The sequence below is a fragment of the Myxine glutinosa genome, chromosome 5 (genome assembly GCF_964187855.1).
Source record: "Myxine glutinosa chromosome 5, kmMyxGlut1.1, whole genome shotgun sequence".
Classification (NCBI taxonomy): Eukaryota; Metazoa; Chordata; class Myxini; order Myxiniformes; family Myxinidae; genus Myxine; species Myxine glutinosa.
Window position 1 is genome coordinate 35,307,206 of NC_136265.1, and position 12,677 is coordinate 35,319,882.

The following is a 12,677-nucleotide window of genomic DNA, read 5'->3' on the forward strand; positions in this document are numbered from 1 at the left end:
GGCCAGCCACCATCCACCGTCGAAGGGCACTTGGATTTTCAGTTAGGCCCACTGCCCCGCCATCGCCTTTGACCGTGGCATTGTTTTGTTCATGAGCCTGGTCTAGGGAGATGGCGGAGAAAGCATGCCTAGTCTTCTTGGATGTGAAGTGCCCCGCATGGAACTTGGCAGCAACATCTGGGTGTTTCTCTGCAATGCCAACCATGTCCCTGATGTGGACTGGTAACCAGCGAGCATAGTGGATATGGCCCAATGCAGCGAACCATGCAGCTAGCTCTGGTAGGGTGTCCATGTACAGCGTGAAGTTGGACTCTCTCTCAGTGAACGTATGTAGAGGAGTATACAGAGCTACAGGTTAAGTACAGTGGCCCAGTACTGAAACTGTGGACATGCCGCTGCTCTCTGGTCACACCATGCCTCGAACTCCAATGGTTCCTCATCTCTTGCAGTTGCTCTTTCGTTGTATATGTCATATGCACGATGCTGCAGTATGTGTAGGGCAGCAACAGTTACTTGGTGGGCGTGTCTTGTACGGCTGACGTGAGCTGCACGCAAGAAGGAGTCTGCTGTGCCAGCTGTTGCTATCTCTGCCTGAACCAATGCCTGTGTCCAACCGCTGTCTTGCAGCCAGTCTCCTGCTGTCTTCAAAGCTGCCATCTCTGTGTGTAGACCACCCAGCATGACCACAAAGAGATCTTCACCATGTGTGTCTGGCCAGTTCCATTGCACCTGCTTGGCGATCGCATAAAGTGGTTGGTCCAGTGTGACGACGGGTATCTGTCCAGGGTTTAGCTCATTGATCGCTGCTTTCATGACATCCATGGCATGGCGGATCATTGCCACTGAGTGGGCTTGGTCATGGAAGAGGGGAAGCAAGGCAGTGGGTGTGACTGTGATACTAGTATCCTTGGCCGATTGGTTCTCTGTGTGATGTGCAGCCCAAGAAATGTTTCCTGGATTCTGTGTGTCACCACTGTCACATGCATCCTTCACAGTCTGGAGCCACCTCTTCTCTTTATCCAGTTCAGCTTGTGCAGATTCCTCTGCAGCGACGCCTGGGTTCCAGCTGGTACAGGGTGGCTTTTGGCAAGTGAACTAACTGGTTGTACATCTGTGTAATACCGTGGAAGGTCCTCCACAGTCTTGACATTTGAGACACCCCCGATGATGACAATACCTCGGTCTGTGCCTTGATTGTCATAGTCTGGATGTTGTATCAATGAAATACCAGTTCCGTGGAAGGAGTCGTGTGCTGTCGTGGAACTGGGATTGTGGTCTATATTATCCACAGCTGATGTGGTGAACACTCCACCGCGGAGCTTTGGGGGACAGACCACCTTCTCCGCCCGAAAGCGCTGACAGACCCCGTTCCCCAGCTCTGCAGAGATCCGTAGCACTCTATCATAGGCAATGCTGATCCCTAGTCCAGATAATGTGTCAACCAGTTCCCTCTTTCTCGTATGGGCATGAAGCATCAAGCCAAGATATATTGGCAAAGGAGTCTCTTGACTAATGCTGTGTCGTACGTCTGTGCCTGCACCTCTCCTCTCATGCTTCACACTGTTGTATTTGAGAAGTTGAGCTATTGTCACAGACGCCGATGCCGATGACTGACATGCCTGATCTTTGATGCCTGCGCCCTCTAAAATCATGGAGACCATTGTCAGCAGCAGTTGTGGCACAGACTCTTCTTGACATTTGTTTGAGAAGGACCCATTGAAAGGCTGAGATGACTGGAACATATCCTTCCTTATAATCCCTGCAGCTCGTGCCAGGTGCACAACATCACTGTCAATATCATGTTGACATGCCTTGGCTAATGCACTGCCAATGTCTTCCTGAAACACCAGCAGGACATCTCTTCCCTGCCTGTGCTCCTGCAGATCAGGGAAGTGTGCCAGGATACGCTCCTTGAGTCTGGTTGTATGGACTCGTGTTTCCAGCACAACTCCGAACTGTTCCATTCTCATTGTGTAGAGCTTGGTGAGGTCTGCCATTTTGAATACAGGAGCAGTGTCTTCTTCTTTAGCAGTTTCCTCTATGTACGTTACCAGTTCAGCAAGGACTATTGCTGAAATGACATCTACCGTGCTCTGGCTTTGTTCAGCAAGCTTTTTTGCTGCCCTCACGCGGTTGTATAGGGATGTCAAACATTTCTTATGGTACTTGGCCTCTCTTGCGACCATGTCCCCAGCACTCAGTTGGGCTAACAAAGTGGTATCCTGAAGAAACTCTGCAGCCTTGCGAACGTGTTTATCTAGTTCCAATGTCGCTGCTTGATGAAACTCCAAACCAAGCTCTTGCTGGCAGAAGAAGCACAAATTGTCGCATATGCTATCAACACAAGCTGCCTGAGACCTAGTAAGCTTGTACTTATCTGTGATTGTACTGGGGATAGGGCTTCCCTCTGAATGACTTCTCTTCTGCACCCGCTGTAGCTTGGTAGTGTTATATTTCACCCTGCATGACTTGTGCCACTTGGCTTGGTGGGCAGCTAGAGTGGCAGCTATCCCTTGGCCTTCATCCAGTCGTTGCAAGTCCACGTCTTGTGGCAGCTTGCCTAGTTTATTGAATGCTGATAGATTGTCTTCAAGTGTCTTGTATCCAGCACCTGCATCAGTTCTTTTCGTGACAGCAGGACACTGTAGGGACTCTCCTATATCAACTTGACACAGAACACAGAGTTCCCAGTCCAGTTGCGTCTTTGGCGTTGAAGTTACATGCTTGGTAACATGAACTAACTTGAACTGCTTCGACATGATTGAAACCTGGATGGAGCAAACAAACAAAAAAGTCGTTTAATTAGGGGTTAATCAACGGACCAGCATGTTTTATCTACAGGACAATACACGACCCCCCCTGAAATTTGACACCAAATGACCTCTTTTAGGGGTATTTTTGGCCGAAATTTTCAAATTTTTCACTCCCCAGACCCCTAGATGTTCCCTTGAGCTCAGAATCGCCGCTGTAATGTGTCTACTGATGTTAGAAAAGATATAGGGTGAATGGGGCAATAATTGTGCCTGTAGGATTTGTTTCCGCCACCCCCCCTAAGGGTTACAGATTTTTAAAGCCGCCATTTTGAAATCCAATATGGCGGCGACCTTGGGTGAATTTCAAAGTGGTTCCATATCTGAAAATGTTCTAAATATAACATTCTATCATTGTGCCAAATTTGGTGCTTCCATCACAAAATGCACAATTCTTCTTAAATTTTTGCTATGCCGCTGCACTATACCAGCTTACTGGTAATAGAGGGCATTGCATCAACGGCAGCCATGCCACCAGAGAATGATGCAACCCACAGCCACAAGGTTATGAACAATTTTAACCTTCCGTTGCAGTAAGTCATAATAACGACATAAACGTGCTAGATTGTAGAACTTGTGGTGCTGTCACAAGCTTGTGACCCCCTGGCTCTGTTTGGTACTATTACTACAACAACTGCAACTACCCACCACCACTACTACAACTTTTTCTTTTCCAACCCATTGATTCCCACCTTCTTGTGAGGTTGTCAGGGGGAGGATTTTTGGCCCAAGTCTTGCTAGGCCTGCCCAGTTTGACAGGAGCCTATTTGGGCAAGAGTTCCAGAACTCAAGCGATAACTCGCCAACTCCTTGTGAAGGACTCCATGGGTTCTTTAACGTCTATCTTTAATGGTGTTAATGCAGGGGTACCATACGTCCGCTTTTCCACGGACATGTCCGCTTTTCCGCTCCTTCAATATCCGTCCGGCCGGGTTTTTCAAATATCTAAATATGACTGCGTTTTGGTATTTTTTTGCTTTTGCATTTTCAAACAGATGATTTTTAAGATTTGACTTTTTTTTTTTACCTTCCTTAAATGGTTAAACCGTTTTTGTACATTTTGTTATGGTGATAAAATATGGTTAAGTAATGTTTGGACCAGGCCAGCTTGGTACAAGTGTATACTACTCCGTCATGGCGTAGTGGACGTGTTTGAACATCGACACACACGTGTGCATTTCCTGTTCCTGTCCAACCTCATAGTGAGTCTTTTCTGAGTTTGTACCGTTATACTTTATAAATTTGTTTGATTTTCTTCTTTACAACGCCAAAACGAAAGAGTAAATTTGCGGCAGAACTAAAGACAAAATTTCTGGTTTCAAAGTGGTCGAGAAGAATGGGAAGCTGAGTGCTTGGTATATAGTACATAACTTGTGTATAACTATAACACGAGTATAACTTGTGATCCACAAGCTTTGCTATGATACGTCCCTCACATTGGACTTCAACATAGGAGGAGGCCATTAGCCCACCAAAGCCTGCGCTATAATTGCCAACTTGTTTGTGCTCTGTCCTTTTTAAATGCTGAACGTCCAGCAAGGGATAAACAGGTACCATTTTTCAAGTCTTTGGTATGACTCACCCAGGGTTGGGTTTTATCCGCCGACCTCCCAGACCCTGGGTGGACATTCACCGTTTCGTCACCAGGTCTGATTGCTTCTGCGAGTTATTTTTATATTTTTTTGTGGCATTTGAGAATGCTCAAGATGACTTACCAGATGTGCCTATTCTTGAACTTGCTTCACCATTTGAACCCAACTATATGCAACACATACATCACTAAATTGTGCAGACAGTCTCCTGTTAATTTCAGCTCGTATTGATATTCTTCTTCACAAGTAACTTGAGGATATAACTCTGATGCACAGCACCTGCACTATGTGGGCCATCATCCTGGTTTTACCCAGAATCCTTTGACCAACATTGATTGTTTAACTTGCTCCGGATAGAATATCATTTCACAGAATTTCAGGATTGAGGACTGTTCTCATTACCTATGCCACCGAAGGTGGGCATAGGTTAAATTTTCACCCCTGTCTGTCTGTCTGTCTGGATTTGGACAAAATTTGGTTGACCGTTTGGGTGTTTGCCAAGGCCGAATTGATTAGATGTTGGTGAAGATCCAGACACGGATACGAGAATTTTAAAGTGATTCTTCACTGATGAGCGATGGGGCCAAACATGATATATAGTACGATATCTCATAGAAGTTGTGGATGTTTTATGGACAAAACTTGGTGAATGAGTTGATTAGGTGACAAGAACAAGCCGATTCGATCTGGATAGTGTCCGGATCCAGTTACAGCCTATCAGTAGGACACAAAACGTAAACTGTTCAGCCTGGCTGAAGTATGTGCTCTACGAAGTACCTGTTCTAGTTTTTACTCGTTCTACAATAAAAGGTCTCTGTCAACCAGAGGAAAGAACACACACTAAAAATGACTGATTTTGCTCAAAAGTTGAAATTTAGCCCAGAAACAACAACAACAACATGCATTTTAAAGGCCATTTTCCCTGATAGAGCGGGGGTTAGCCTTGCGGTCCCCATGACAATCTTCTCCATTTTGCCCTATTTTCTGCATCTCTCCTTGTTAACCCCCTTGCCCGCATTTCTTCTTCCACCATCTTTAGCCAAGTCTTTCTCGGTCTTCCCCGTCTTCTACTTCCTTCTACATTCATTTCCGTCACTCTTCTCAACCAGTCACTTTCATCCTTCCTCAACACATGACCAAACCATCTCAACCTGTTCCTCTTCACAGCATCAATCACAGGCTCTATTCCCATCATCTTTCGCAATTCATCATTTGTCTTCCTCTCTCTCAACGATATTCTGCACATCCGTCGAACCATTCGCATTTCCACCCTTTCCAGCCTTCGTTGCTGCTCTACGTTCATTACCCATGTCTCGCTCCCATAAATCATAACACTTCTCACACATGCAGCATACACCTTTCCCTTCAGCTTCAACGACACTCCCCTCATCATCAGCATGCCACTCAATTCCCGAAACTTCTTCCATGCACATCTCACTCGAGCAACCGTTGCCGAGTCTGATCCACCTTCTCCATTCAGCATGTCTCCGAGGTAGCAAAATGTTTTCACACCTTCCAGCTTCACGCCGTCTCCAAGATCCAACTCAACATTTCCTCCATCTGCAGCTCCCTCTGTGCACACCTTACATTTGAATGTAGCTGCCACACTGGTTAATGACCCTCAGACCACTACATTTTTGATGAACCCACTCAGCGCACATTGTACACTGAATGGAGTTCACTCCGACACCCTTCCTACACACAGCACAGGGCCACTTCCCAGTTCTTTCCACCTCACCACATGCTTTACCACTTGCCATGACCTTCGTCGTTCCAATATTCACCTTCAGACCTTTTGTCTCCATACATTCCTTCCACGTGTTTATCTTTTCCTTCAGTCCATCCATACTTTCCGCAATCAACACCAGATCATCTGCATACAACAACTCCCACGGTAAACCCTCCTTTACGTTCTGAGCCAGCACCTCCATCACAGCTACAAATAGTAGTGGACTTAGTACCGACCCCTGATGCACTCCCACCTTCACCTCAAACTCACCACTGTTCCCGTCCTTCGTCCTTACAGCTGTGCGCGCTCTTTTGTACATTGCCATCACTACTCTGATCAACCATTCCTCCACTCATAACTTCCTCATTGCCCATGTCAATACTTTGCGTGGAACCCGATCGAATGCTTTCTCCAGATCAACAAACCCAAGAAACAACTTCTTCCTCTTCTCCATGTACTTCTCCTGCAACTGCCTCACAATGAAAAGCGCGTCTGTCGTTCCTCTTCCTGGCATGAATCCAAACTGCATTTCGTCGATCTTCACTTTCTTCCTTATCCTCCTCTCCAACACCCTTTCCAATACCTTCATTCCATGCTCCAATAACTTTATCACTCGGTACGAAAATGTTCTTTTAAACCAGAAAGAAAGCATAAATAATGTTCTTTTAAACATTTGTTTACTCTTACATTGAGGAAGTCAGCAAACTGAAGTTGACAAACTTCTAATCTCAAAAGTTCAGTCACCGGTCTCATTGCATCCACGGATGATGCAACTATTTACGATAACCCTCTTACACATGCCTGTCTCAGTAATAGTGGTAACCAAGTTAAGCATATAACACTTTGAGTTGAATGTTTAATCGGGAAGCTTGCTCGACGGTCGTGAGATTGGTTAGTTTTACCTTGCAGATGCTTGTTGTCCTGACAGAAATAAGTACGAGAGGAACACGAGAGTCAGAAAATCGATAAAGCATGTGCATGGAGGGAAGAATGTGCTTTTCAAAGCCAACGGACCAAATGCTGGTCAAATGTCGGGCTCATTCGAAATGCAGTTTCCTGTTCCGACAAATCCAACCCAAGCTCACACATCGATGTACATCGTGTGGAATAACTCGTTTACGATCTGGAAAATCGGTCAATCGTTTACAAATCTGCTTGTGTTTCGCTGTGTCCGCTGTGTCAAGCTCCCTGGAAGGCGAATCGCACCATTTATGTAAGAATAATGACATTCCTGCAATTTCGTTTGCACAAGTAGGCCACAACGACTGACTTATACTCGTAGGGGATTGGATGGTTCTTGCAGCAAAAGGAACACAACTTTGGAATCGTAATGCAGTTTTAAAACAAAGTAGAAATGAAATAGAAATCCTGAAAGTTGGCAGCTGTTTTTTTTGTTGTTGTTGTTGTTTTGTTTTTTGTTGTTTTTTTGATGTTTTTTTGTTGTTCTTGGCAGACATGTTGACATGTTTCTGAGTTGTACAAACTGGTTCCGAAAAATTGTTCAAGCATCTGCTGTTTGGGACCGATTAATTGATTGTAATAAAATAAAAGTTAATCGATCTGTGTGCTTTATGTGCCTGACAAACAAACCAAGGGGAAAGAAATAGTTTTTCTCACTTTGTTGCCTCTGTCACGGAAAGAAGGCGGACGTTTTATGTTTTCACCCCTGTCTGTCTGTTTGTCTGTTAACAGGATATGTTAAAAAAGTTGTGGAAGGATTCAGACAAAAGTTGTTGGACAGGTTGGGCGTGCGATAAGGAAGAATGGATTCAATTATTATTGTGAAGATCCAGATCTGGATACTATTATTTTTTGAAGTGGTTCTTTACCATTGAGAACTCCTCGGATCCCAAACCGGCACCCTAACCGCTAAGCCAACACCAGGCTGATCTCTCCAATTCTTTAAAGCTGACAAACAGCATACATGTGGAATGGAGATGAGACATGCCAATTACACTGTCACTTGGATGGGCAAGCTGGAGACCTCTCAACAGGTATCATTTGTGGATGTTGATGATCCCACGGTGTCTTTTGCGAAGAGTAGGCATGTTGTCACCAGCACTGTGAACAAATGACATTCCTGCTCAAATCGACAAATCTCTGCTCAAAGTTAAATGTCGGTCTGGACCAACCAGTTCTTGAAAGACTTGGGCCAAAAACCTTCTCCAGCCGATCCCACAAGGTGGGAAGAATTGGGGGTGTTAAAGAGGAAGTAGTAGTAGTAGTTGTAGTAGTCTGTTTTCTTGTCATACCTGCATCTCTCTCTCTCTCTCTCTCTCTCTCTCTCTGATGTACACTGCATGACCAAAAGTATGCGGACACCCCTTCTAATTAGTGGATTTGGCTGTTTCAACCACACCTATTGCTGACAGGTATATATAATCAAGCACACAGCTATGCAATCTCCATAGATTTGAAAAAATGGAAAAAAATGAAATGAAAACATGACGTATAAAAAAAACATGACATTTAAAAACTAGAACAGCACTCTGTGGAGCACATACCTCCGCCAGGCTGAACAGTTTACGTTTTGTATCCCATTGATTGATAGGCCGGATCTGGATTCAGACCTGAGCCAAAATCGAATCGGCTTGTTCTTGTCGCCATACCAACTCATCCAACAAGTTTTGTCGTAATCTGTCCACAACTTTTTGAAATATCATGCCACATATCGTTTGAGATATCCTGTTCACAGACAGACAGACAGACAGACAGACAGACCGACAGGGTGAAAACATAACCTCCATCCACCTTCGGTAAAAATTCAATTTGTGCTTGTGAACTTGTGAAAAGTTTGTTAATGAAAAGTATGAGTTGTGCATCGTTAGAAACGCTTTTATTTTCGGGCTTCCTTTATCGAAGCGAAATGTTCCAATGGGTTTGTGTGGACCCTCGGGAGAAAATGTCCTCATTGATAAGCGCCGGTTTTACTGTTGCCGTTTCAACAATTTTTCTTTGTGGGATTTCCAGTTGCTTTCTTCCCTCTGCGTCATTCTGCCCATTGTTGTGAAATGTAAAAATGCTTTGCGTGGAAATAAAACCGATCTGTCTGGCTTCTGTATTTCACCCTTTCCCTCCCACTTGGGTCCTCGGTCTCTTTCTCTTGTTTTTCTTCTTCTACTGGCTGTGTTGTCTTTAATCCCGAATCCTTTCCTTTTCAATAACTAAACGGTTTGATATTTGCTCTTCCCACAGAGTTGTATTCTGCGGCTCCATTACCATGGGGGACAAGACGGGAACGAGGTGAGTCGAGGTTCATCTTTTCAAGTTTTTGGTCAGTTTTGCAGTCCAAGTGAAAGGCATTTGTTGGACTTTTCAGATGATTTTTTGTGTTGTCAAATTTGGTCTTTTTTCTTCCTGCACTTCAGCTAAATGTCATACCCATTTTCAACGGCTGCCTTCGCTATCGCGTATACATCAGCGGGTGTGGTTAGAAGTAAAGGGGTCGTTTATCTTTGAGCTCATTGGTGGTGATAAGTTTGTTGCTCTATCGTCGCTAGCCGTTTGCGTTGTGTGGTTTAAGAGGAAGTTCTGTTGGAACGATTAAATCTTTTACCTGCAACCTAAGATTTTGCACTTGATTCGCAGGCACTTTCTGTGGCATAATCGCCACACCCCATACGTTGTGAAGCGTCTTGGAGAACAGCAATGTCAAACTTCCCCAACTCTTCCACTTCATCTGATTCTTGTGAACAGTTTCTCTCTCTTTCTCTGATGTACCGTACTCTTCACAGAGCGTCTGTGTGGCCAAAGCAGCTTCCTGAGCAAAGGTTGTACTTGGGTGGTTTGCCATTGCCTTCCCAGCAGTAGTGTAGGGCAAGAACTTAGGCTTAGGTCAAGGCTCACCGATACTCATCGTGAAGGACACCATGTGGTCTTTAATGTCTAGGGACGCCTGTTTAACGTCCATCCGAGTGACGGCACTCGCGATGATGAATGACCTTGCCTGTGAAACACTGGGATGGCCGTTTATAACTGTGTCGAGGTTCAAACCTAGGCTAGGCATCTTCAAGGCAAGTGTGCATACCTCTAGGCCATTCTGCTAACCCGTGAACAGTTCAGCCTTATTAAAAAATATTGCTCCATTGATTTTCGATTCAAAGTGAGACGACTACTCAGCTTTTCAAATACACTTCTCCAAAAGAGAAAATGACCTTATTTTAACTCGCATGGAACGAAGTTCAGGGGAGCTTATTGGCTGGTGCCTTGTCAGGCCATCGGTCCGTAAACTGTCAGTCCGTCAGTCCGTAAACACTTGAAGCTTCTTCTCCGAAACCGCTGAAGGTTTTGCGTCAAATTTAGCAAAGATGATATTTGTTGTGATGTGACTAAAGTTTGTTCACGGCATAAAAAAAAAAATCGAGGTCTAAGTGGGTGTACCGGGGTCAAAGTGGATCCAGGTTTGACCCCCCTCCCCACTCTCCAAAATAGCATTTTACTTTTTCCTCTGAAACTACTACACACACTATTTCGATGAAACTTGACCACAACCTTCATCACCCGTGATGTACACAATTTTGAGGAAACTTGACCACAACCTTCACCACCCATGCTGTACCAAAGTTTGTTCACTGCATTAAAAAAATCTGCCCCTTTGGGGGTCAATGGGGTTTGGGGTTTTGGGGGGGGGTTGCCCCCCAAAATAGTTTTTTTTTTCTTTGTTTGTTTAAAGTCTTATGATTATATTAGTATGATTCTACATGCTGCCCTGTCTTCTAGCAACCATTGAAATTGGTTTAAAATACCCTTAGTCAGTGCAGTATACTGTTTATTCTACCAGGTGAGCGGCAGGGGTATTGCCCCTATGTTTATGCCTCTGCTGACAAAATTATGTTTTTTCTGATTGTCTGTCCAACTGTGCATCCATCTGTCCGTGCTTCCGTCTGTCTGTGTGTGCATCGGTACTTCCATCTGTCCATGCGGCCGTGATAGGTTTTTGTTACCGCTATAACTTAGGAATGGCTAAAGGGATCCAAGTCAAACTTGGTACAGGTATGTATAATGATGTAAAGATAAGCGGATTATATTTTGGGGTCAAGAGGTCAAAGGTTACAGGTCCCGTTAGGTAAAAATTCTGTTATTGCGCTAACTTGTGAACCAGTGATGGGGTTTTGACCAAACTTGGTATGAGTATATATTATGATGCAAAGATGAACTGATTCAATTTCAGCATCAAGGGTCACAGGTGAGAGGTCATGGTAGCTAAAAATGTTATACTTGAGAACAGCTGAAGGAATTTAAATCAAACTTAGTGCAGGTATGTATAACGATGTATATTGGACCAGCCAAGTCACACAAAAAATCTTTGGGTGGCATTTCCTGTTAAAAGCAGGCATCCATGCTGGATCAATTGCTTGGGGGATGTGGAAAGAAATGTGGGTGGATGCCACCCTGGATTTTGACCTTGAAGGTCATTTTCAAGGTCAAATGTACCAAAAAAGGGTAAAAACAGGTATTTTCGCTGTTATTTTTTTCCAGCATTTTTTGTTGCATATCACAGCAAGCATCCATACGAAATCAATTGCCTGTGGGATGGCTAAAAATATGAGGGTGGATGTCGCCCTGGATTTTGACCTTGAAGGTCATTTTCAAGGTCAAATTGAACAAAGAATAATGTTTAAAATAGGCATTTTCTCACTAACTATACTAATAGGTGAATACACAAGTGTCTTTGGGCATGATTTGATGTGCTTGATATCCTGCAAATGTTTAAGTGTTCACTGGCCTGCAGGATTGCAGCAGTCAATGGCGTCACAGCCACAGGCAGTGGTGCACTTGAGGTCCTGTCTGTAACAGCTGCAACGAGCAGTTCTGCACTTTGATTTGCATCCACAGGTGACAAGTTGGATGCAGGCACCTGGAACAGATGGCAGAACAGATGGCACCATCCCCAGCCCAATGTGCTTTGGTGTCAGTTTCCGACTGTTGGACACTGCATACACAATGTCCTGAGCTATGCTACAGGCTTTCCGCCTGATGTCGCCATCATCCACCAGACCCTCATTCAGGACATCGGTGCCTCCAAACAGGAGCCGGAGGAACAAGTAGAGGCTATCTGGGATCACCTGTGCCACATGCTCCTCATCAATTCCTCGCCACATGCTGGGATGTCCTGGGGTGTCAAGAAGGTCTTGCTTTATTTGGAGTGCAACGTGCACCATGTCTTGGAAGATGTTGTTCTCTTGGAAGCCTATTCTTTCGCTGTATTCTCCTTCATCTCCTGTAGACTCCGAATCAGATAAGAACATGGAATGTTGAGATGACTTTGTGAGATGTTTCGAAATGATGACATCTGATTGCTCACCAGGATACATCAGCAAGTGCCCTTGAGAGAGGGGTCGGACGTAGCTGGCTTTCGATCCGACTGACTGTTGGACTTCTTCATAGAACGTTGATCGTCTCTTGTACCTCAGAGGCACCTGTGCACCCTCTTCCCTGCAGATGCTCTCATACCGGACCCATACTTTCCCCATGTCGTATACATGACCCTGGGACAATCCTCTGGTTAAGTCCATACATAGCCTGCCCATGCACCAGTCTCTGTCT

At 44.7% G+C, this 12,677-nt stretch overlaps 1 protein-coding gene across 2 annotated transcripts in view; it reads left to right on the forward strand.

Moving 5' to 3' along the window:
- The window catches only part of LOC137427705 (beta-arrestin-1), a 101,494-nt gene that overhangs the window by 1,260 nt on the left and 87,557 nt on the right, over positions 1 to 12,677 (forward strand). For both annotated transcript variants that reach the window (XM_068117387.2, XM_068117388.2), the window contains exon 3: positions 9,327 to 9,374. In XM_068117387.2, coding sequence (XP_067973488.1) covers positions 9,352 to 9,374 — 23 coding nt within the window. In that variant the 5' untranslated portion in view covers positions 9,327 to 9,351. The remainder of the gene's footprint in view (positions 1 to 9,326; positions 9,375 to 12,677) is intronic.